Source organism: Anoplopoma fimbria, chromosome 10, assembly GCF_027596085.1.
Source record: "Anoplopoma fimbria isolate UVic2021 breed Golden Eagle Sablefish chromosome 10, Afim_UVic_2022, whole genome shotgun sequence".
In the NCBI taxonomy this organism is placed as follows: Eukaryota; Metazoa; Chordata; class Actinopteri; order Perciformes; family Anoplopomatidae; genus Anoplopoma; species Anoplopoma fimbria.
In genome coordinates, this window is record NC_072458.1 from 20737161 (window position 1) to 20760850 (window position 23690).

At 38.3% G+C, this 23690-nt stretch overlaps 2 protein-coding genes across 3 annotated transcripts in view; both read right to left on the reverse strand.

Annotated features, from left to right (window-relative positions):
* Positions 1–2739: 2739 nt before the first annotated feature.
* Positions 2740–10396, reverse strand: txlna (taxilin alpha). 2 transcript variants are annotated; one of them, XM_054606054.1, is made up of 11 exons: positions 10316–10396; positions 8934–9249; positions 7952–8212; positions 7686–7777; positions 5829–5999; positions 5280–5474; positions 5044–5163; positions 4859–4933; positions 4666–4758; positions 4462–4557; positions 2740–3597 (listed from the first exon to the last, which is right to left on the reverse strand). In XM_054606054.1, the coding sequence occupies exons 2-11, from the start codon at positions 9238–9240 to the stop codon at positions 3280–3282; spliced, it is 1728 nt and encodes a 575-aa protein (XP_054462029.1). In that variant the 5' UTR covers positions 9241–9249; positions 10316–10396; the 3' UTR covers positions 2740–3279. The 2 variants fall into 2 exon arrangements, with proteins under 2 accessions (XP_054462029.1, XP_054462030.1); XM_054606055.1 differs by having other exon boundaries at positions 10305–10396.
* A 5337-nt stretch (positions 10397–15733) lies between these two features.
* Positions 15734–23690, reverse strand: part of kpna6 (karyopherin alpha 6 (importin alpha 7)) — a 10360-nt gene continuing 2403 nt past the window's right edge. Inside the window, exons 2-14 of the mRNA XM_054605695.1 lie at positions 23315–23448; positions 23092–23184; positions 22838–22937; positions 22634–22728; positions 21634–21765; positions 21409–21497; positions 21202–21301; positions 20131–20294; positions 19957–20035; positions 19037–19162; positions 17855–17982; positions 17266–17450; positions 15734–16913 (exon numbers count right to left, since the gene is read on the reverse strand). Of these exons, the coding sequence (XP_054461670.1) occupies positions 16726–16913; positions 17266–17450; positions 17855–17982; positions 19037–19162; positions 19957–20035; positions 20131–20294; positions 21202–21301; positions 21409–21497; positions 21634–21765; positions 22634–22728; positions 22838–22937; positions 23092–23184; positions 23315–23448 (1613 nt within the window). The 3' untranslated portion in view covers positions 15734–16725. The remainder of the gene's footprint in view (positions 16914–17265; positions 17451–17854; positions 17983–19036; positions 19163–19956; positions 20036–20130; positions 20295–21201; positions 21302–21408; positions 21498–21633; positions 21766–22633; positions 22729–22837; positions 22938–23091; positions 23185–23314; positions 23449–23690) is intronic.

A 23690-nucleotide genomic window follows, 5' to 3' on the forward strand; every position in this document is an offset into this window, starting at 1 on the left:
CCTTTATTAGTCCCGCAGTGGGGGAATTTACAAGATTACAGCAGCATAGGTTATAATGCAAACAAGAGACATAGTAAATCCTCCACTGACACCAACATAACGCCCAATCCCTTCAGTTTAATATAAGAATAACACCTAATAACAAGAATACAAACTTCATTCATTAATTAATAATGAATTAAAGATACATCTTCAATTTTACTTTTCTATTTGTTTCCATTAGCACTGGTGTAAGCACCACTTATTACAAATATTAGTATTATATACAAATACACTGTGCAATACAATAGTTATAATAGTTTCTGTCTGTACATATAATATTTAAGTTACTGTGGATTCTTTACTGTTTTTTTTATTGCTTATTTATAATACTTATTTTTTACTATGTCTCTTGCACTGTCAGTATGCTGCTGTAATCCTGTAAATGTCCCCGATGCGGGACTGATATATATATCAATCTTTGTTGTTGTATTTTACTTTTTCTATTTTAGTTGAATTTCTTACTTTATTTATTTTCCTTACTCATACTGTTATTGTGTTCTATTTTGCCTCTATCGGTAAAATGTTATTACTCCATTCAAATCACCAAAACTTCCGTTTAACCTTAAAAAAATAAGAACTCCAAGGGTGTTAAAATGGGATTTAAAGGGGATATTAATGGATAAATTAAAGGTAAATCTTCAATATTACTTTTTTCAATTGTAGTTGCCATTAGCACTGGTGTTAGTATCACTGCTGCTGCCATCCCAGTAGACCACAAAACACTAAAACATCTGTGCAATATAAATACACTGTGTAATACTATAATTACTCTGTCTGTATATTCAATATTTTTTTACTTATTTAATATTCTTTCCTGTTTAGTACTTTTTTTCCCTCTACAATGTCTCGTTTGCACTATCTCTACGCTGCTGTAATCCTGTAAATGTCCCTGCTGCGGGACTAATAAAAGGATTATCTTATCTTATTTATTATATACACTTTGTAATTTTACTTTGTTGTTGTATTTTACCTTTTCTATTTTAGTTGAATTTTTTATTTTCCTAACTCGTATTGTTATTGCGTTCTCAAGTGGAATGGTCAGTATAATTTATTTTACACTTGATAATTGTTGTTTATTAATATAATATTAATATTTTCATTATTTTGTTGTTTGCTATTCTTCTGCTGTAATCTTTAAAAGAAACTGACACAAGAATGTCCTCCAGGATAAATAAAGTTATATCTTATCTCTTAAAGCACACAATGTGCTATTAGAGAACAGTATAAACAAGTAACACCAACATTAATATTTATAAACAATTCTTAAATGTTGTGACGTTCATTTTCTAACAATGAAAAAAACAATAACTACATTTTTGAAGACAAATCAAATACAAATGGAGTTTTGTGGTCTAAGTTGCAAAAACATTCACATATTGCAACATGCCTTTAAATCTTAAGTCCTTTCTAAATAAGCCAACAAGGTAAGTAAACAAACAACTGAAACATACACTATAACATCTTTATTTAACAAGAAACAAAATATACAGGGCCAGATAAAAGTACTGCAAAAGACAAAAAAGGAAACATCTTTGGTTCCTTCTCATGGTCAGTGAACCTCCACATCTACCACGGGACCAGAGGTGCGATGATTCTGTCCTGTGGGACAACGGAAGAGATTATGTCTGCCTTTGCTATTGAAATTGAAAATGCCTTTATACATTGGCACCTTTTTACCAATGCTACATATCAAGTAGTACATAAGAATGACCGCAGAGAGTCAAACTACAATTCAAAAGTCCAATAAAATTTTCTCTAATTTGCCCTTTTTTCTTCCCACTCGGTTCAGTCACTGCACCTTTTAAAAGCATCGGGAGGATGCACAACGTTACGCTTAATGTCGGACAACTATCGAGAGGCAATTAATGAGGTTCAAACCTAAGCAAAAATAAAGTTCTGCTGTGAGATATGTTGTCTGTTTATACAATACATCCATGCAAGACAGTGGAGATAATGGATATACATTCTCAGCTAAGTGCTTGTCAGTTGAGACCGCCACAAAAAAAAAAATTAAATTAAAATACAAGAGCCAAGCGTTGCATAGAGATCCTTGAACATTCTCTAGTTAAAACCTGATTACAAGCTACTGCAATTACCAGGGCTGGGAGGAGACAATCAAAGCCATGTGAACCTCACACACACCCCCACCCACCCACCCCCCACCCCACACACACACACATACATACCAATGCACCAAAAAAAGTTTCAAGTGGTCGTCTTTATGAGGTTAAAAGCAGACTGAAAAACGTAAAAAATTATGTTTTTTTTTAACAACAACTGAACTGAAAAAGGTTAGGAATGGGAAAAGTCTTACTTTTTCTAAATGTGTAAAATAAAGAGATTTAAACAATAAATACAAACCAGAAAAACTGCACAAATGAAGCATTGTGACACAAAAAAACATTTCCCTAAAAATGGTCCACAAGCAAAGAACTGAAAACTCTGAAACTGGAAAAAAAAAGGAAAAGTCAAAGTGAGAAAATGTCCTTCAATCATTTGGTAGAATTCTATATTATTTCTATGTTATTAAGATTTAGATTTGCTAAAGAAATGATTAATCTTCACACCCCCGTTAAGTCTTAAGTCAAACACCTTCCAACTTCAGTGACACTCAAGATGTAAATAAACACACACACACACACACACACACACACACACACACACACACACACACACACACACACACACACACACACGCACACGCACGCACACGCACACACACACGCACACACACGACTCCTCTTGTCATTTACCTGCCTGTCTTGTGTCATCCCAGGCAGCACTCAAAAATGGAATGTGGCGTGAAGCAGAACAACACAGAGGCAGTCTGAACATTTACGTGCACACTCATAATTAGATAAGTACAGATTGTTGAGGTTTTCATATAAACAAGTCGAGTTAAGGTTTAAGTTGCAGAGCTGAATCATTCTTTTTAAATTACTGTCTGATTTGTTTCAGTGCAGGTTGACTGAAAGCCACGTTTCCTACTATTACCTCAACGAGGTCATTCACAGTTATGAGTTATGGTGTGCATGTAAATGTACTGACAGATGAGGCACAATCTTCCCATCGGCATTATAAAGCCTGCAGGGCATGCTGGGACGACACACGTTAACCTTGCTATGTGTTTCACATCGGTTTCATCCAGCAGAGGTGGAGTGGAGCTTGCAGGCTGGTGGCTTATTATCAGGTGGCTTAACGTTGGAGGGGGGGGGGGAGACAGTGAGCAGCGATGCTTCATTCCTGTGCAGCGACGGGCAGCAGAACAGCGTCCGTGTCCAGTTCTGGGTCACAGTGGCAGGACTGGGAGCAGGGGGCGGAGTCTGGGACAGGGTGGTGGCTGCTGGGCTCCAGCAGAGAGTCCGTTGGTGGAGGAGAGGGGGACTCGGTCCCCGGGTCAGAGGCGGGGGCTCCTGCCGCCACAGTGTCCTGACCGCTGAGGTTCTGAACCTTCTTGTTGAGCTCGTTGCGTTCGACCTTAAGAGCCCGTCGCAGCTTCTCCAGCCGCTGGACTTTACCCTGAAGTGCTTCAAAGTCATGGTCCCGCACAGACTTCTGGAGACAGAACACACACGCGCACACAAAAATGATGCAAATGTCAGCCGGTCTACCTTTGTGTTATAGTTATGACGGACACAATTTGGGCTTAGGGTTAAAAAACTTGTTAGAACATTTCAAATCACATTTCTATCATTGTTACGAGGCAAATTGCATATAAATGATTTGCTATTTTACTTTATTACACACCGCACGTGTCCATAATGTAAAGATAATTGTGCACAGAAGTATAGTTCAGATGCAGTTCTGTCAAAATCACAACCTTGTTTGTTTCTAAGTGAAATGTGTGCAGAAAATTCACTGTAATAACAAAAAGTATATGGATAAAAAAAAGGGAGAAGCTTAAAGAATGTTACTTTGTTATAGTTTTCTTTAAAACATCAAATATGCACAAACATCTCACTGGAGATTTGCATGATCTGACTTTTTGTTGTTTAAAAGGCTACCATAAGCTTTTATCCACGTATGCATCAGGTTAAACACGGCCTTCTTAAAATTGCAACAAAGTTAAGGAAACAAGAGAATTTATGAAGCTGCAGAACAGTATCTGCAGCCAGATGATATATCGTCACTATAGACTTTCAGTTTAACTGCTCCTGATGGAATAAAATCGCTCCATTTGAACTGAATACCTGTCAATATAAATGAAACATACACCCTATTCCTGCCACCTAAAGTATGTTTGTCAGAATCATTTTTTGGCCTTTTTTGGTTTAGTTTCGTCTTCAGTCATATAATAATTTAATGTAAGGTAGGGAAGTCCATGAGATCCCTGATGTTAGTAGATCAGAATCAAAGTGCCCCAAAATATAAAAAACGTGCCAGTTTGACGTCAAAAACAAACAAAAAAAGCTGCTTTACCTCTTCTGACATCTCCAGTAGAGCCTTGTTGCTGCTCTCCCACCTGGACCGGTACATGGCCGTCTCCTTCTCCAGCTTTTTGATCTTTTTAGTCATCTGAAACACAAAGGAAACAAGACGGTCACATCCTGCAGAAAAAAGCAAAGCAAATACAATTCCTGCTTCTCTCAATCTTACACCGTCACAGTAACACCGACTCCTCACCTTCTCCATCTCCTGTTTGAATGTGGTGAAGACCTCGTTGCTCTTAGACAAAGTGGTCTGGAACTCTTCAAACTTCTCTGTGTAGAGTGACAGCTGAACGACCACACAACAGGTTTGATCAGATTAGGATGTTATCATTTTAAATCATAAGTCGAGTTATTGAAAGGTGGAGAGAAAAGGAGTGATGGGAAACCTGCTGTTTGAGGTGAACTTCCTGCTGCTTCATCAGCTCGCACATCCTTTGAGACTCCACTGCTTCCTTCAGCAGCTAAGGAAACAATGGTGAAGGACAAATCGTGGTGTAAAAATGGGACGAAACATAATGCCTGTTTTTGTGTTTTCTTGTATTTTGTAAATGTGAGTTAAGTGTATAATTACAAAGTGTTTCTCTCTGTCGTGGCGTTCCTCGGACTCCTTCAGCAGCTCCTGAGCCTGTTGCAGCTTGGCGTCCACCAGCTGTTGCTGCAGGTCTTTGTGCTTTACCACTTTGTCTATGTGCTGGTGGGGAGTTCACAAGGTCAGAGAAACGAAAAGCCAGTCACACATCCAGTGAAAATGTGGAGAATTGACATTATTGTGACCTCAAAGACGTGAGGAGGAAAGTGTGCACAGACCTCTTCTCGTAGTTTGTACTGTTCATAGAGCTTCTTCAGTTTCTCGGCCAGCTCCGTGTTCTCTTGTCGGAGGCTGGCGTTCCTCTCGTTGTGCTGCTCCATCTGAGCCTGGATGTCGTTCAGCGTCACCTGGAAATGGGAGGTCACTTCCTTCCTTTTCTCCTCCTCCAGACGCGTTCTTTGCATTCCCTCCTCCTGCAGACGGACACAAGTGGAAGATTGATAATGTTGAAGTGTGAAAGGATGCGTTGCTTGCTTTAACTTTGAAAAGTTGGCCAACATCAGAATCTTCTTAAAGTGATCAATTATGGTAATTCAGTGTTTTACAGCAGGACATTTCAATCCCTTTGTAATCCACCTCCACAAACTACAGTATTATACACATCTGTCCAAAAACAATTTATTTAAGAGCAATTTATAGAGCAAATGCATCCAAAACTGCATTTAAATAAAGTGATAAATATACAGAATCTGGACCCTAGAGAGGCCATAGTTGCAGAAAATCCTCTTATGGAATGGATGCAGCAGTCCAGAGTCTATATTCGTTACCTTGAGTGAGCGGTTGTGTCTCTGTAGCTCCCTGCAGAGACTCTCCAGCTTGCTGCGAGCCAGGATGGCCTTGCTGTGTTCATTCCTCAGGTTGTCTTTCTCCTGGACCACCTGGTTCTGCTTCTTCTGCAGCACTCGCATCTGCTTCTGGGTGTTACGGTGCTCCTCCAGCTGTCACAAACACACACACACACGTTTATTAAGTTATTCCACTGTCGAACAAGATTTGGACGGCTGATATTAGTTTTGTTTTACAAAACAGGATGCCTCGATAACAAAGACTTTTTACATGCATGCTAAGGTTCATCTGTTCATAGATACTTGTCATTTTGAAACAACACTATTATTATCTGTAATAAACTACTTTGTTTTTCCTGATAAGATGTTCGAAGTAGTGCAGTGGAATAATTAGGGCTGGGTATTAAATATCTATTATATGGAAACTGTGATATGAGACTAGTATCATCGTAAAGTGGATTTCCTGGTTTTAGAGGCTGCATTACAGTAAAGCGATGTCATTTTAATCTTAAACTGTTCTAGCTGCTCTACTATTTGCTTTTACCACTTTACTGATCACATTACTGATGATTATTCATCCAAAATAGCCCCACTGGTCCACTCTACAATATCGCCGAAGTATCGATATCGAGGTATTTGGAAAAGAATAACAAGATATTTGACGTAACGTGACCTGTATTTGACCTACACTGCGTCCTTTATAACGTGACGACAGCACATGCACGCATGATGCTGAAACAACACCGAGGCTTTTCTTCTGCCGTCAGCCAATAACAGCACTGCGGACCACTCTCCATCTATCCGCTCTGACACGTTGCCAAATCACACACACACACACATCAGCTTCCTCAAGGTCGCACACATCCAAACCACGCGGTCTGCCTTTTAAATGTGCATGCACAAACACACACAGCCAATATGAAAACCTAGCACAGCACACGAGGCCCCAGGAGATGATTTGAGGTCTTCATTAGTGCTGCAAAGTGCTACACGACACCCCAGCATGGATCTAGTTCATCGGACAGAACTCTGCATTGCACCACTCTGTGTCTGTTTGATACAAAATTGCTGCAACACCTTGAAGTACACTCCCTTGTTTTGCAAAGACGAACCCGAGTTGACCTACTGTGTCCTAACTAAGAACTCAGCTGACAAGTCTATAAAAGCATTTCCTCTTTTATAAACACAATTTCCCATTTAAAATCTGTAGCCACACTAGAAAACATTCTTTCAAAACCGAAGAAGTATCTGGTCATGTATCTATAGACTATTGAAGCAGAAAGTAATTATGCTGGTCTTTAAAACTCTTGGCAGCATTGACTGTATATTTCTTAGGCTGTTTATCTCTTTTCATTCTAACTGTATTCTTCTTTCATAAAAACACCAGGGGCCTGACTCTGTATCCCTCTTAAAGCACCTTTATCAGACAGACAGTAACTGTTTAATACAGTTACTGTCAGGTACGTATCTTCAGAACATACTGACAAAACACTATTTCTTTTGAGGTAGTTTATTCCCTCAAAATGCTGTCATTCTTGTAGTCAGATAAACTCCCAAGCTGACTGAATAAAATACGAAGACCACAGTAACGTCTGAGTTTACATAAGGTCTGTCGTTTTGGAAACATTGTTACACAGATAATAATTGTCCTTAACCACTGATTTTGATTTTGAAAAATCAGTGATGTGTATGGACTTGATTCAAATTGTACACACTTATAGAAACAATATTACGTTCAAAGCAGAGGGGAAATAAATTCCTTATAATTTCCATTCACACTAGAAATGTTTTAAAGACAGAGAGCAGTTCTTAGTGTCGCCATGTGTGGGAAACACTCACCAGTTCAGCATACTTCTTACAAAGGCCTCCGAGCTTCTCCTCTGGGGTGCTCAGAGTGTTCAGAGTCTGCATGAGAAGAGTGATCTCTTTGCCTGCGTAAACAAGGAAAACAGAGACAAGACACAATCAGAGAGCCTTTTAGAAAACACATTATAACTAGTAGCTACTTAATTCAGCAAACTAGCCTCTAAACTATTTTCAAGTAATTGTTTGTATCTGTAAGCCAGACAAGATCACCGATCCATAAAAATAGAAGCACTCCTTACCCAGCCCCTTCACTTTCTTCTTGTCCTGACTCTTCTTCTGCTCCTTCTCTCCTCCTTTTCCGGCTCCATTGACTTTGCCCCCTGGCTTGCCGTCCCCCCTCTCTTTGCTCAGGCCATTGAGCTCTGGGCTGTGTGACTGGCCATTGGGCACGGTGCTGGCGTCATCTGAAATGGTTACCCGACAGTATGTGCTGAGGATGTCCTCCAGCTGCCGGCTCAGCTCCTCAGCCATGTCGCATTGAGAAAGTGCCGCCTCTGCAACTGGACACAGTGAAGGGAGGATAAGAGGAGGACACTTTTGTGAATTCTTGGTCTCAAACTCAGATAAATAGTTGGGGCACTTGCAGCGCAGCTTCAAAGACATTTAGTCAGTTTTATGGAAACTCCTAAAACACAAACAATAGTCTATAAGCATTCTAGTCTCTGACTCAGGTTTAAGATGGGTTGGATTTCAGTTGTTTTCTTGTCACAAATGATATATATAGTGTATTAATCAGTTGTACTAAAAAAGCAGTGAAACCATCATTTCTGTGATAACTCAAAAATTGAAAAGTGGATAAAACACAATGTGATGTTAACAAATTCAAGTACCCAACTTTCTTTCTGAAATCAGTAGCACAAACATAATTTACCAGAGTTTCTTTGCTGAGCTAAATGCATGACTAGTGAGAGAGGTAAACTAGTTATTAAGGATTAAATGTTACTAAAATGATAACTGTATTGCCAATAATATCTCCAGTCTTTAATGTTTATCTTCAACGATGTTCTACACAGGTAAATATAAGTAAGCACCGCCTTAAAACCGCAGGTTTTTAAGTGGGATAAGACCCTGATATTGATCATTGATCACTGTATTTATCTGATGGTAATCCATTACAAAAATTAAATAAATAATTACAAATCTATAAACCCTGGCGGGGTTTGCCAAACACAGTGACAGGTAGACAACAAAGTCCCAACACTGACCATCCTATAACTTTACCTTCACTTCCTGCCTCGTCAACCTGTGGCGGTGTATCTGTGTGTGTTGGTGTATCTGTGTGTGTTGGTGTATCTGTGTGTGGAGGTGTATCTGTGTGTGGAGGTGTATCTGTGTGTGTTGGTGTGTCAGTTTGTGGTGGTGTGTCCGTCTGTGGCGTGTCTGTTTGTGGCGTCTGTGGTTCAGACTCTTCGGGGCTGTTGCTGTCCAGGCTGTCTTTAGCAGCTGCAGGTGCCTCCGTCCCTTCTGCTGCAGGTGGAGCTTCCTCTCCGCCCTGGGTGGAGGACTCTTCTGTGTCTTGTTTTTTCATCTCTGGTATCTGCAACAAGGAGACACATTTATGATGCTTTGCTCATGTTTACATCTGAGTAATCTGTACTAATCTGAGTACACTATTTCAGTACATTTAACTCACACAAATGATTCAGTAAACATCACATTTTGTGTACATATATATATATATAAACATGTATGTATATATATATATATATACATTACATTACAGTCATTCACAGACGCTTTTATCCACACACAATCATAGTATATATTACATATCATTACATATCATTCACCCATTCACACACTGATGACAGGCTACCATGCAAGGTGCCACCATCAGACTCTACTAACATTCATGCAACATCCAGTCCACACCGACAAGCCTTCAGGAGCAACTTGGGGTTAGTGTCTTATATATTTATAAAAACATATATATATATATTAGCAGACGCTTTTATCCAAAGCGACTTACAATCAGTAGTATATTACATATCATTCACCATATATAACATATATATAAACATATATATATAAACACACATATATATATATGTTTATATATATATGTGTTTATATATATATATATATAATATATATATATATAAACATACATATATATGTTTATATATATATATATATATATATATATATATATGTTTATATATATATATGTTTATATATGTTTATATATATATTATATATATATATAAACATGTATATATATATATAAACATGCTCTCTTTACTAAAGCATTAACTTGTGTGTAATGTTACACATGTGTATAACACTGTGTGGTATATGTATCTATATATGCCACATTTAAACTACAGTCTAGAGAACCCTGAGAGAACAGAGAGACCAGAGAACCAGAGAACCAGAGAACCAGAGAACCCTGAGAGAACAGAGAACAGAGAACCAGAGAAACAGAGAACCAGGCTCCTCGCTAGCTTTCGCTTTCCCATCGCTAGCTAGCACATGCTAACGCTGGTTAGCCTCCACATGCGGCTAAAAGACCAACACTGTCACGTGTTTACACGACACACACACCTCTACACGCACACACAGAACACACGGGCACTAGTGTGTGTGTGGTACCTGTTGTTTACCTTCAGGCTGGAGGAGGAAACACGCAGTGAGTCTGAGAACTGGAGGTTTCCACAACAGCGTGAGCCAGAAGAAAAAGACTTCCGGTCATAACTTTGGATTCTTCTTCTTCTTCTTCTTTCCTTGTAGTTAACAAGCACAGCGCGGCGCTTTACCGCCACCTACCGACAGCTCAGTGGAAACGCCTTCACAGCACATACATGTGTTTTATAATTAATATGAGTGGATTCATATAAACCCATTAATCTAATGTTCATTTGACTTAAATCTAGTATTTATTTTACCTACAACAGCACACTTTTGAAGATTATAAAACAAGAAAAACAAGATATATATATATACATATATAAATATAAATATATATATATATATATATATATATATATTTATAGTTTAATATTTTATATAATCATATTCTAATATAAAATGGTATTTTGTATTGTTTTTACATTCATCATTTTCTCATATTCTCTCTCTATATGTTTTTTTATATATATATAAATATATATACATATATAAATATATATATAAAAATATGAATATAAATATATAAATATACAGTACCAGTCAAAAGTTTGGACACACCTTCTCATTCAATGGTTTTTCTTTATTTTTTTTATTTTTTTCTACATTGTAGATTAATATTGAAGACATCCAAACTATGAAGGAACACATATGGAATTATGTGGTAAACAAACAAATGCTCAACAAACCAGAATATGTTTTATATTTTACATTCTTCAAAGTAGTTGAATGAGAAGGTATGTCCAAACTTTTGACTGGTACTGTATATATACAATTACATTTATATATATAATTATTATATAAATATATATGAAAATATTTTTTTATATATATAATTATTATATATAAATACATATACAATATTATATTATATATATACATATATTTATAGATAGATTGATGGATCAATAGAAAGAAACTATCAAACAATAATTATTATTCCGTTTCTGTTCCTATTGTCCAGTGTCTATAAAACCTGAATGGGCTGGGCACCATACGGTGCAGGACACTCAACAAAAGCAAATAAAACCTAAGTTCAGGCCGAATTGAAAGGAGGGAGATCTTTTCTCACCACCTGCTACTAAAATTGATTAAATGATGTGCCCAAATACAGATTTTTGGAAAATGCAATGCAAATTGCGTTTGGAAATGTATGGACTACAATGTCTATTAATGTACCAAACTCACTGTGGTACTTTTCTCCCATGGAAAAAAAGAGAAGAAAATACTTGAACATAATACTGGTGGACTAAATGGTCTAACAACGTGGCATGTTTCTATTTGAGCTTTAAATGTGGACATGTATCCTTTAAAATGAAATGTAATATTCATGTCATATTAGGTCTCACATCAAATGACATGTAGCTCCATTTTTCCAAGCCAATTGTATATACATTTTTTCATTTCCACAAAAGGAAGATCCCACTTTGACATAAAGACATACGTTAGCAACAGTCCAATGCTGTATATATTGTAAAACAGTAACATTGCTCCACATTGCTCACCAGTGATCAAAGACGAAACATTTGCTTTAAAGGGTTGCAACGTAACTTTATTTGTTTTGTACAGTATTTCCACTGAACAATTTTAAATTCAATATATTTTCCTTTACACAGTTTTTTTTTTTTTTTTTTTCTATATTGTTGCGGTTTCCTGTATGTATTTTTTCTTTTTCATGTTCATGTTTGTGTGTCATGTTCAGCTGAAGTGTATAAGTTTCTCGTCACTCATTCATACCGTCGGTAAAGTCAAGTCAAGTCACAGTTTAAGATGGGTAATTTTGAGCAAAAAAAGAAAAAAAAAAAAAAAGAAAAAAAAAAAGAAAAATCATAAAACAAGAGTAGAGAAAATAAATACATGTAAAAAGAAATAAGAGGACCAGAGTAGAGAATACATCAGGACTGGTCAGTGATGGCATATGAAAAGTATTTTTTACAAACATGTAGCATTGTAAACATTCGTAGCATAGACGACATTACTTGACCAAGCCAAGCATGGCTTTAGATTTTGATATAGACATGAACAGCTTCTAGGACGGAAGACGAGTCAGATTTGAGATATTTAGTGATGTCTGTTCATTCCCCTATAGATAACAAGGTTCCTGATCATGCAGCCTGACTTGGACAAACTTTTTTTTTTAAACGCTAAACACAATTATCCAAAAATATAGCCCAGAATATCCTGATCAGGAAAAAGATCAAGAAAAGCAGAAAAGGCTTGTATCCTCAACTCCTATGTATTTTCCTTTTTTTTCTTCTTCTTGTGACATGTTCTAATGAGGCTTTTTTTCTCCACTTCTCAGAAGTGATTAGAATTGCATCTGAATCCCTGTCAATGTATCAGAACATACATATAGTTTTAACTTATAATACTTTTTAATGTAAATCACTGCACAATTTCTGAATCCCAGATTGTATCTTAAATGTCCAGTAGTTGCCTCGGTTTGGCTTCACCCAGTGGAAGGAGTGTCACCTTTTATTTTTTTTAGAGCCGTTTGTAGGTGGATCTTTGCCTCTGGGGTGCCTGATTTTGGACAATATACTTATTGCAGTCTTCAGGATTATTTTTGCAGATTTTTTTTAACTCCCCAAACAGTACTTCAATTTGAGAGAAAAAAAAAAAAACTGAGAAGAGAGGGACTGAGCTATTGCAGCTTCTAATGAAAAGAAGCACGTTTTTAAATGGCCTGAAGCAGTCTCTCGGTCGAACCAAGCCAATCAGATAAGTTGAATATTGAAAACAAGACATCAAGTAAATCCTTTCAACCAGCCTTCAGGATGACAAAACTTTGGTAAACTATGACAACACGGTTAGTACCTGCAATTGTCTCCTATGATAGTCGCTTGGATTTCCACAAATTGCATCATCTGCCACATCTAAGTACTACAATATTTCTATCAGCGCAGTTTCTTTTTGCACAAAGAGGGCCGTGACCTCAAGAAAATGCGAAATATTATACTGTTTGCACTGCGTGAAATCAATCCTATGATTCCACAACATCTGCAGCTTAGCTATGCACAGTGGAAACCATTAGAAGACTGTAATAATGGGGATCATCACACCAATGGACAATAAGTAGCTGGAAAGACCAGGTTTATGTAATTACTCAAGTCATTTCCTCACCGAGACAAATTACACTGCCTTAATTCAATTCCTTATTTAGGCGCCCACAGTAATGCATGCCACTTTTCCAAAGAAAACAATGGCAAATAATGTAACTTTAAAGATAAGGAAAATAGAGCAGCAATGTTCTGCACAAAAATGTGTGCACATTCAAGTAAATAAAAGATATAAAGAAAAAAAAAATAGTCAAAGACAGATACATAAGAACCTCCAGTCTTTGTTGGTCGGATTGGCACTTTTGTGAATAGGAGTGCATTTTCATTTTTCAGAAATATAAATATTTTTTTTCCTGGTTGATGCACTGATTTTTTTTTTCTCTTCTTCTTCTTTTCTTTCCAAACATTGCAATTCTGGCAATATTTGTAGGCCAAGCTCAGAATTGGCCACGAAATCGAAGACTTCAGTTATAAATGCCGCTCTACACATCTGTCGTGTAGAGAGGCAAGTTCTTGATGCTCAATTATTCATGATTTGAACTCTTATGTCTACTGGGAGCACACGTGTTCTGTGGATAACATCTCAGACTCAGGAGAGCCTCGCTAACATACCAATGAAAGGTTAAACCCTTAAATGTAATGGCAGCCTGTTGGATTATAAGATTCTAATATGTCAATGGAAGTTAATGTAAAAATGTAACACTGAAAGAAACCAAATGGAAAAATCTACGTCTGTCTATCCCAGAAAATGAATTTGTTTTGGTTAAAAAAACTTTTCTATTATTTTATTTTTTTAGATTAACGTAATTGTGTTCACAGTTTCATGATTTGATGTTTAGGCTGGTTCAGTGATCCACATAACAGGGGCTCCCAGACTCGTTTAGGGACATAGTCATAGAGTCAATCAACCTCTTCCTCACACAGTGCCCGTCAGTCAAACATCACAACCACAGTTCTGCTCAATCCACAAAGCCTGAACCCTGATCCCAGATCAGCTCCTGATCCGAGGTCAGGGTTTACAGGGTTAATTTAAACCATCATAAGTCATGTGGCTAGAAACAACAAAAAAATAAAGTTTCCATGAGACCTCTTTGAATACGCAAAAAATAAAAGAAAAAAAATCTTTCTATTCTTTGTCTCAATTAAACCAGAAAACAATGTTAAATCTAAATAAAAAAATTTGAACCAAGGGCAACATTTTCATAAATAAAAGGAACTATACTAAGTGCTCTGAAATCAAAAACAGCCAAAATGGCAATTTTCACTCTGTGGAGAAAAGCTAATTTAAAAAAAAAAATAAATGAAATAATACCTACTCTTCTCCACTCCAAAGACTATGGAAACATTTTATTTTTTTTCTTGCCACTAGCCACTCATCTGTGAGAGGTGTGTGTACAGTGTCTGCTGGTGTTGTATGCAAGTGTGCATGAAGTGTGCGCAAAGACATATATTTATATATATATGATGCAAATACAACAAAATTCAAATATATAGCTATACTTGAATTTTTTGGTTGAAGTTAGGCTCGTCACTTGTCGGACATGTATCCCTGGCCAAACTCTGCTTGTTATTAGTCCAAACGAGGGGACAAAGAAGCGGCGCACTTCTGTTGCCGGGCAGAAGATAGTCTATTTACATCAATATCACAACGGACCAATTCAAATTCATTAAACAGTTCTCATTCCCATTCCTCAAAAGATATAGTGATATAGAATGCCGTAGGTTATACATCAACTCTACCACTATACAACACACCATCACTGTCACTACACTATGACTGTTAACACCACCAAACCAATTCTCCGTGGCCCACTTCCTGTTTTGTTTCCTTTACCTCAAATGGTGCAACAAGCGAAGGCTGAGCATTATTCATCAGAGTGTCCGGGTATTTCTTTACACTGTTCTCTATCTCTCTGTGTAAACTGTCTGTGTTTAGCCAGGGATACTGAGTGACGGCACGCAGGGTAGTATAACGCCATGCAATAACCCTACCACGTACAGCTGGGGATGCGGGAGCACGGGGCCTCGCCAAACCAGCAGCAACCCGTTTACACTGGGCTTCCACGAAATCAGACATTCAAAACTATAAATGTTGTGTCTGCACCACGAGTTGGTGTTTCGCCCGATTATAAACATCTGCAATGTCTGGAATTCATTTAAATATAAAAATAAGTTTGGTTTGCTGCTGCTGCTGGCACCCCCCCCCCTTAAATCCCCAGCTATGCCTTGTTTAATAGTTAGATCACTTCATAATTCAAATGTATTGTTATTAATAACACAGCACACGACGAACATTGGATCTCTAACTATACCACCCTCGAAAACTGGATTTTTTTTTTTTTTTTTTTTTTTTTTCTTCTAGATCTTTAAACATATCCTCTATAAAACCCAATCCCTTTTCCTCTATCCCATCCAGAGCCCTTCCTAAGTTCATAAAGTTTTCACACTTCATCCCACCTCAACCTTCCCCCGTGAATTTTGTCCTAAAAAAAGAAAAGATGTTAATAGAAGGGGGTCGGGGGAAAGACACTTCTTAGCTTGGGCATCAGATCAGCTGAGCCCTAAGCCTATTGATTAGGGAGCCTATTGTTAGCAAACCAAAGAAAAAAGAAAAACACAAGCACTAAAAAAGTGCATATAAATAAAGTGTTGGGGGGAAAATAACTCATCATAAAACAACAACAAAAAGGGGTCATATTACGAGGTGCTTCTCTTTGTGATTGCACCAAGTCAGACATCAAGAGCTCGGCATATTTCACCTCATGCACCCCAGTGGGACACACGGGTAATCCTGAAAATAGGAAACGCCCTATTGGAAAATAAATGAAAAGTGTATATATATATATATAAGATATTAACCAACCAAAACCATCGTTGCCGCCAATGAGGGCTATCAAACTGCAGGAAGATATGTGTGTGTGTGTGTGTGTGTGTGTGTCTGAAGCCGGGGCAGACGTTGGGCTATGTGGCGATCACTTCCTCTTCTGGGTAAGTGCGAAAAGGAGTTTGCGTGGCGCTCTCTCCCGTTGGCCAGGCAACACACGGGTCTGCCCTTCCAGAAGTCAGTCCACTGGTTTAGGAGAGGGCTGGAGAGCGGGACAGTTTTAGCTTCCCCCCCACCAAAAGGATGGGTGGGGGAGGGTGTCTGTGTGAGGTCGTGGTGATGGTAGAGGTCGGGGTTAGTGGCAGATGGAGGGAGGGAGAGCGTGGAGGTTTGACTCCGGCATCTAGGGGTCCCTCCGTGAGACGAGGAGGTATGGAGGCGGGGGGGGGTAGATGGTGTTTTTTTTTTTTTTTTTTTTTTTTTTAAAGAGGTGAGGGGTGCAGACTTATAGCTGGAAGCCCTCCATGGGAGCCTCCTGCGCGGGGAAAAGGAACTGCTGGTTGGCCTGGTCCACCTGAGGGGCGAGACTGTTGTCCTCTTCCTCCACCCCGAAATAGTGCTCGATTAGATCAAACGCCTTCTGGTAGATCTCCTGGTTGTCGTGGCTCTGGAGGAACTCGATCTTGTCAAGACCTGGAAAAACAAAGTAATGGTTCAACTTTATATTTTTGCAGAAGAAAGAAATTCTGAGTATCAATCCTCAACACTTTATGTATCCATTTTATTAAATTTCAATTATAAGAAGTTGGCTATTGCTTGGTGGGATTCTTATTGTTTGATCAGATATTTCCTCAACTAAATCAGAGATTAAAAAGATAAAACATGCCTTAAGGTATAAAAAAAACGTTTGTTTGGTACAAAATCTGACACAAAATAATGTTAAATTCATACCCAGCGCTACTGATGTCTATGAACAATATGATGTCTATGAACAATATGATGCTAAATTTCATCCCAGCAATGTGTTTGTAAACATGTTCGTTACCGTAGGCTTCTTCAATGAGGCTGCAGTAAGGGTTGACTCCGGTGCCGCTGTTCTCCTGCTTGGCCTCCTGCTCGCCGAGCCGCAGGATGTTCTCCAGCCCGTTGAGGGCGACCTGAACGATCTTCGAGTCCATCACCGTCAGCAGATCACACAGCGGCTTAATGCAGCCCAGGTTCACCAGATATCTGGATGCAAACACAAAACACATTTTTAGGATCCTTAAACTTTAATTTCAAGATCACAACCTGCTTTAAAATACAGTGGCCTCTATCTGGATCGCCAATAAACATCCATCAGTCAACTTAAAAAGAAAAGCCTCTTATGACTCCTGGACTTGCTTGAGAATCATCATGTTTAAAGTTTTCTTTCAGCATCACAGTCATTTATTGTCTACTAGAAGCTTATTCCGCATACTTTTAATGGTGACAATTGGCAATCATGTAATCAAATATATGTCAAAAATGGGGCTCAAGTTGTAACAAAGCTAAGTCACTGTCTCCATGGCAACATTACTGTATACGTCCTTATTATCCCAACTGATTTTGTACTGACATGTCTAACTAACTTTGAATCTTATTACAACTCTAACCTGATTTGTTCTGGCGTTCCTCCAGAGGTGGCGTTGGTGATGGCCCAGGCCGCCTCTTTCCTGGTCCTGAACTCTGCTTTCTGTAGAATGTCGATCAGAACCGGGAAGATGTTGGCATCAATCACCGTCTGTGGGGCAGGACAAGATATCAAATCAGGGGTCATGTCTCCAAAAGCAGCGTCAACACAGTTATGACATCATTACTTTTACAACTTCGACAAAACCGAACCCTGGTGATCAAGGATAAAGTAAAAGAAGGACTAAAGCACATCTTATCTCAGCTTAGTTCAGTTACTGTATCTATGGCACCTTTTATTTATATGGCACCTTTCAAAACACAATTACAAAGTACTTCAAAACGGCAAAATAAAAAACAAAATCCAATAAATTACATTAAAATAAAAGCATTATATTAGACATACAAAGCATTTATGAAGTAAAGGAGCATATCAAAAAAGTGTGTTTAAAAGAGGACATAGATGTGGATTGCCTGACTTCTGAAAAAAAAAAAAAAAAAAATCATAACAGACTTCTGTAATTCTTTGGCCTGATAGCGAAATAAGTCTGGATTGAAACAATATTATCATCAAAAGTGAGACCAAGATTTCAAGTTGTGGTGAGATGTGATTACAGACTCTACGTGTCGATTTCAGAAACTGATCTAAAATCTAACTCTATGTGCTCCTCGTGAATGACAAATTAATTGCTTAAAATAATCAAAAAAATCACATACATAAGTAAATAATTTGATTTATGGATAATTAAAACATTACTCGTGTAAACAGTGCCATTAAAAAAACAATTACAACTGCATTCAGGTTGTGCTTGTGTCAGATTAAAGACAATATGAAACCACTGCTTCACAAGCTAAAGCAGAATGATTCAGAGTTATGGAAAAGGGCAGAGAATATGGGAAACACGACTAGAACATAAAATGAACAATAAAACTTAAGGTCACAGACCACATAACACAAGCTGTGATTATATAAAGGTCAGAAATACCGTTTAGTGCCGACATCTCAACACATTAAGTTTAACAGGCACGATTACTAATATGTGCGTTCTTTTCCAAAGAGCAAATTATGAATAATAAACATTTCGGCTGCCACAGTTGGGTAGGATTACAGAAGGAAACATGTCAGATAGTGAAGTTTAGTTATAAGCTTTGTTTACATCGATCACCTGAATTTGTGCTCGGTTTCCTGCTGTGATGTTTGAGATGGTCCAGCACGCCTCTTTGCGAATGGACTCTTTAGCGCTGCTGAGAAGGTGCAGCAGGCAGGGCAGGGCTGAGCAGTTCAGCACCACCTAAACACAGCAACAGAGGGGGGGGCAAAGTCATTTAGTAAAAGAAGGTTGAGGATTAGGTATAAAAACGTAACAAATACTGACAATGAATACAGCTCTCTTGATGCATGATCACTTTGGAGGATGTGGTTTGTGGTGTTGTTGTTCTGCATTGCATCATAAAAAGAGGCGTTTCTGTTATTTAGCCTCGTTTTAAATGTAGTGGACTAAAAAATAGAAACATCCGTCACTAGAAAACAATCCAAAAGTAGAGCTGCAGTAGTTAGTTGATTAGTTGTCAACTATTAAATTAATTGACAATTATTTTGAAAAACAAATAATTGGTATGAGAAAAAAAATGAATCAAAATTTTTCTGATTCCAGCTTCTTAAATTAGAATATTTTCAAGGTTCTTTACTCGTCTTGGACAGTAAACTGAATGTCTTTGAGTAGTGAACAAAAGAAGACATTAGGGGGGGGCTATCTTAGGTTTTTGTATAAAGTTATGGGCATTTCTTAGCATTTTTTAGACCAAACAACAAATTGACTAAATACCTGTCAAAAAGACTGACTGAAAAACAAACAAAAAAAAGAATTCAGCCCACACGCACCACAAACTACATCCTCCAAAATGATCACAGATTTGAATCAGCACCTCTCTAACAGTTTCAACAAAATCTGAACATTATAGGGTATTACAAGTATGTATTGCTGTTTAATTAGACGGAAAAACTGTAGTTTTAACTCAGTGTACTTTATAAACAGGTAACCGAGTGTGTTTTGGTCTTGCCAAGTTGTGTTTAATAAACTCTCACCTGTGTTTGGATGTCGTCTCCTGTGACGATGTTCCCTACAGCTCTCAGGGCAGGAGAGGCCACCTTATAGTCTGTGTGCCTGCAGGACAGAAGATTTAATAGAGAAGATTTTTAAGTATTTAAAAAGGTCATATTTACTGCGACAAAGACCACAGAGAGTACGGCTGGACTCACATGAGTAGCTCTACAAGGCGCCTGCAGACGCCAGAGTCGATGACAGCCTGGATCTTGTCGTTGGGGCCGTCTGAGAGGTAGGACAGGGCCCAGCAGGCGTCTGCCAGCAGGTCTGGGTCGCTGCTAAATAGAAGCCTGGACAGCACTGGCAGACAGGGCGACACCTAGACAGCACAGACACAATGCATATTTATGCTCAGAGACGACATGAATCAAACGCCCATCTCAACACTATGTGTGAAACCCTTCAGAAGAACATTATTTCAGTCTTGTTTAAGGATGTCACAAGAGCCGTCCTTCACATACTGCAGCTATGACCTGGGATAAACAGACTGTACTGTTTGTTTGAACGGATAAATACAGATAACTCAATAGAACTTTGCGACCGACCAGGATTTCATACGAGTCTCACACTGAACGGCTTTGATGTAAACAAGTTAACGCAGATTTTTATAAAGTAGCATTATAGAATTCCTATAAAGGATGGTTACAATTGATTTAGAACGCATTTAATTTTATTAGGCGTAAATATTTGCCGCGACCGCCGGCACCGTCAACCAGAAATTCTGCTCTTCTAAACATCAGAGACTGTTTTAAAAGAGTTTAAAATCATTGAATTACCTTCTGTTAAAAGGTGACCTAGTTAAGAAAAGAAAGCCTATAAGGTTACAATAGGTTTCCTTCACTGCGACTGCTATTCAATCTCCAATGTAAATACTGTTACAACTCATGTTGAGCAAATGTATAGATATAATTGCAAATATATAGATATAATTGCAAATGTATAGATATAATTGCAAATATATAGATATAATTGCAAATGTATAGATATAATTGCAAATATATCAATTTCTTGATAACTCCAACTTTTGTTGTGGACCCAGCTTTTTTACAAGATATTGACAGTGAGTTGATTTCTTACAAATACTGACTATATTCTGCATCTGATAGTGTGTCCAAGCTGTATTAAACATTATGCATTCGGCAGCCATACTTGCCATGACAAAACATTGAAAATCAAAAAGTAGCAGGCCTGCGTTTTGGTGTTGTATTCATGAGGCGTAGTGGTACCTTTTCAAAAGCAGGCGGAGGGTTTTTTCCTCTACAGAGATTAGACAGAGCCCACACTGCATTCCTAGTCATGGTCAATCTAGTGGATTTGGTCAGAAGCCTGAAATAACAAAAGAAAAGCAAAGCTCAGTACATGATGTGGTATCAGAAATATGTCGTTATAGGCGGGGAAGCTAGTGGCCAGAATCAGTATGAAGATGGGCTTACATTAATAATGGCGGAAGGATTTCGCAGTTCAGCACATAGTCCCTGCACACTGCACTATCGCCTGCAATATTACCCAAGGCCCACACTGCCTGCAGAAAGAAATAACAAACAGAACCTTTGTTACCCGTAGACAATGGGTACAAGAGTATGGAACAAAGCAACACAAACAGACACACCCCGTAGTCAAGAATGACCCGATACAACATACCAAACAGACTGTGTTACCTGTTCTTGGACGTCCTCAAAGTCTGAGTTAAGTAGATCAATGAAGATTGGCACTGCTCCAGCCACGATCACCGTCTTTGTCTGGATGGATGTGCCCGATGCTATGTTGGTCAGAGCCCAAGCTGCTTCAAACTGCGGGGGCACAACGTGTCATAAGGGATGAGTTAGCATTTTAAACTAGAGATGCAGATGGCCCGTTTTCATCTGATTGCCCGTTACTGGAAGATCATTCTCAGATTTCCAATTTGTTGCCGGTGACAACGCTATCATGTGTTCAAATGCGTGTTTTTGGCAAGCCTTTGATTAATACAGTTGTTTTAGGGGAAAAAATGTTCACAGCAATATAAAATTGGTATTAGAAAGACCTGTTAAACTTCTTAACACTAGCTATAAGCAGCTTATGATATAAAATCAGAAGTACTACTGCCTTTACATTTTTTATTTTTTTTTTTCAATTAAAGCAAGTAGTTGAATAAAAATAGACAACATTAATTTATTTCCTCATCATTTGGATTGTGTTTTTATGCAAATAACCACTACAGATTTAGATTTTTTTGATGGTTTACAGTGACTTTGAGATGGTTGAAATAATTTTGTTTGGCCTTGCTGTCAAGTCCTTGGAAGGAAAGTCTGAATAATCATAAAGCAGAATCGGCAAAGAAAATTGCAATCGGTGCATCTCTGTTATAAACATATTTTACCATGAAGGTTTAAACTTGTTTTTTGAACGTGAAAATGTTAAACTTTATTGCAAAATAGGGTCACTTTAACAAATAATCATTACCATTACAATTCATCTTACGTTAATGAGCCATTCAGGCAATTGAGATAATAATTTAAACCTTAATGCTTTGAGCAGAGCTGCAAAAGGTGTGGCCAAACAGGACCTTGTCTAATGCAGAGCTATGGGTATTTGACACTTGACAGATATTAAATGTACACATCCAATGCATAGAGAGTGATCTGAACTGTTCTAGTGAGTGAGCATGTACACACTGACCTGTAGAGTGCAGTTGACGCTCTTCTTCAAGAACTCCACAAACCTCTCAACTACTCCAGGCGTGTTTATGACTTCATCAATTGGGGGGTTGGGCTCTGAAGTGAACAGAGGCAAAACTAGATGTAAATACTTCTGTTTGGTCCATTGTGATTAAATGACCGGTACCACATTTGTGTACAGTCACTGTTAGAACACAATACATACCTTTGGAAAGTAGTTTTCTAAACTTTTGTGTTGTGGCGAGCTGAAGTTCCTGGTCCTCCGAGAAAAGCATCTCCACCATGTCTCTGGTAATGACTCCCTCCTGCAACAGCACATGCACAAGAACTCACAACACAGGCTTCACTATTCTCAATCCACGGGCTGGAAAAGAGGCTAGACAACAATAATAATGACAACGGTCCTCTGTGAGCTTCTCTTTTTCTATGTTTTGTTGTATTAGAAAAACAGATACTCACTGTTGCTGGAGAGCTGAGGTAGGGGTCCACCAGTGGACTCTCAAACATGGCCTCCTCTTCATTGAGAACATCCACATTCCTCCTCTTGAAAAGCTTTGATTAAAAATGTTTTGTCAGAGACCATAGAGACAATCGAGCCGGGCCATGTTCAAAATAGATAAACTACATGCTGGCATAATCTGAAACAAAGAGATACTATCTGAGATAAAGGCTCTGAGGATACCTGTTGTTCTCGTTTCTGTTTCCTGAGTTGGATGCCCTCCTCCTCTCTCCTGCGCCTCATCTCCTCAGGGTTCAGTGCTTTGTTCTTGTAGCGGTTCATCCTGTAGTTGTCTTTTGCCGGACTGGCTGACGGCTCTAATGGGCCACAGACACAGGTAGACATCCCCGTTAAGACACAGCAAGCTCAAGAAGGACACCATTTGTTTCACCCAGAGTACACCATTTGTTTCACCCAGAGTCCACCATACATAGGGGGAGAGCAAGTCAACATGTGACAGTTTGCGTTTGTTTCCATTTGACATCTCTAATTATAAGTCATGATGATGACACAGCATGTACACAGGTCTATATATATAAAAAAGGCCTTGAATAAACAA

What these genes read in the sequence shown, in the direction of transcription:
- txlna (XM_054606054.1), bottom strand. Translation starts at nt 9,240, where the DNA reads ATGAAAAAACAAGACACAGAAGAGTCCTCCACCCAGGGCGGAGAGGAA. An exon ending in TGACGAGGCAGGAAGTGAAG is followed by an intron (nt 8,213 to 8,933) that starts GTAAAGTTATAG and finishes CACTGTGTCCAG; the next exon opens with TTGCAGAGGCGGCACTTTCT. An exon ending in ACGACAGAGAGAAACACTTT is followed by an intron (nt 4,934 to 5,043) that starts GTAATTATACAC and finishes TTGTTTCCTTAG; the next exon opens with CTGCTGAAGGAAGCAGTGGA.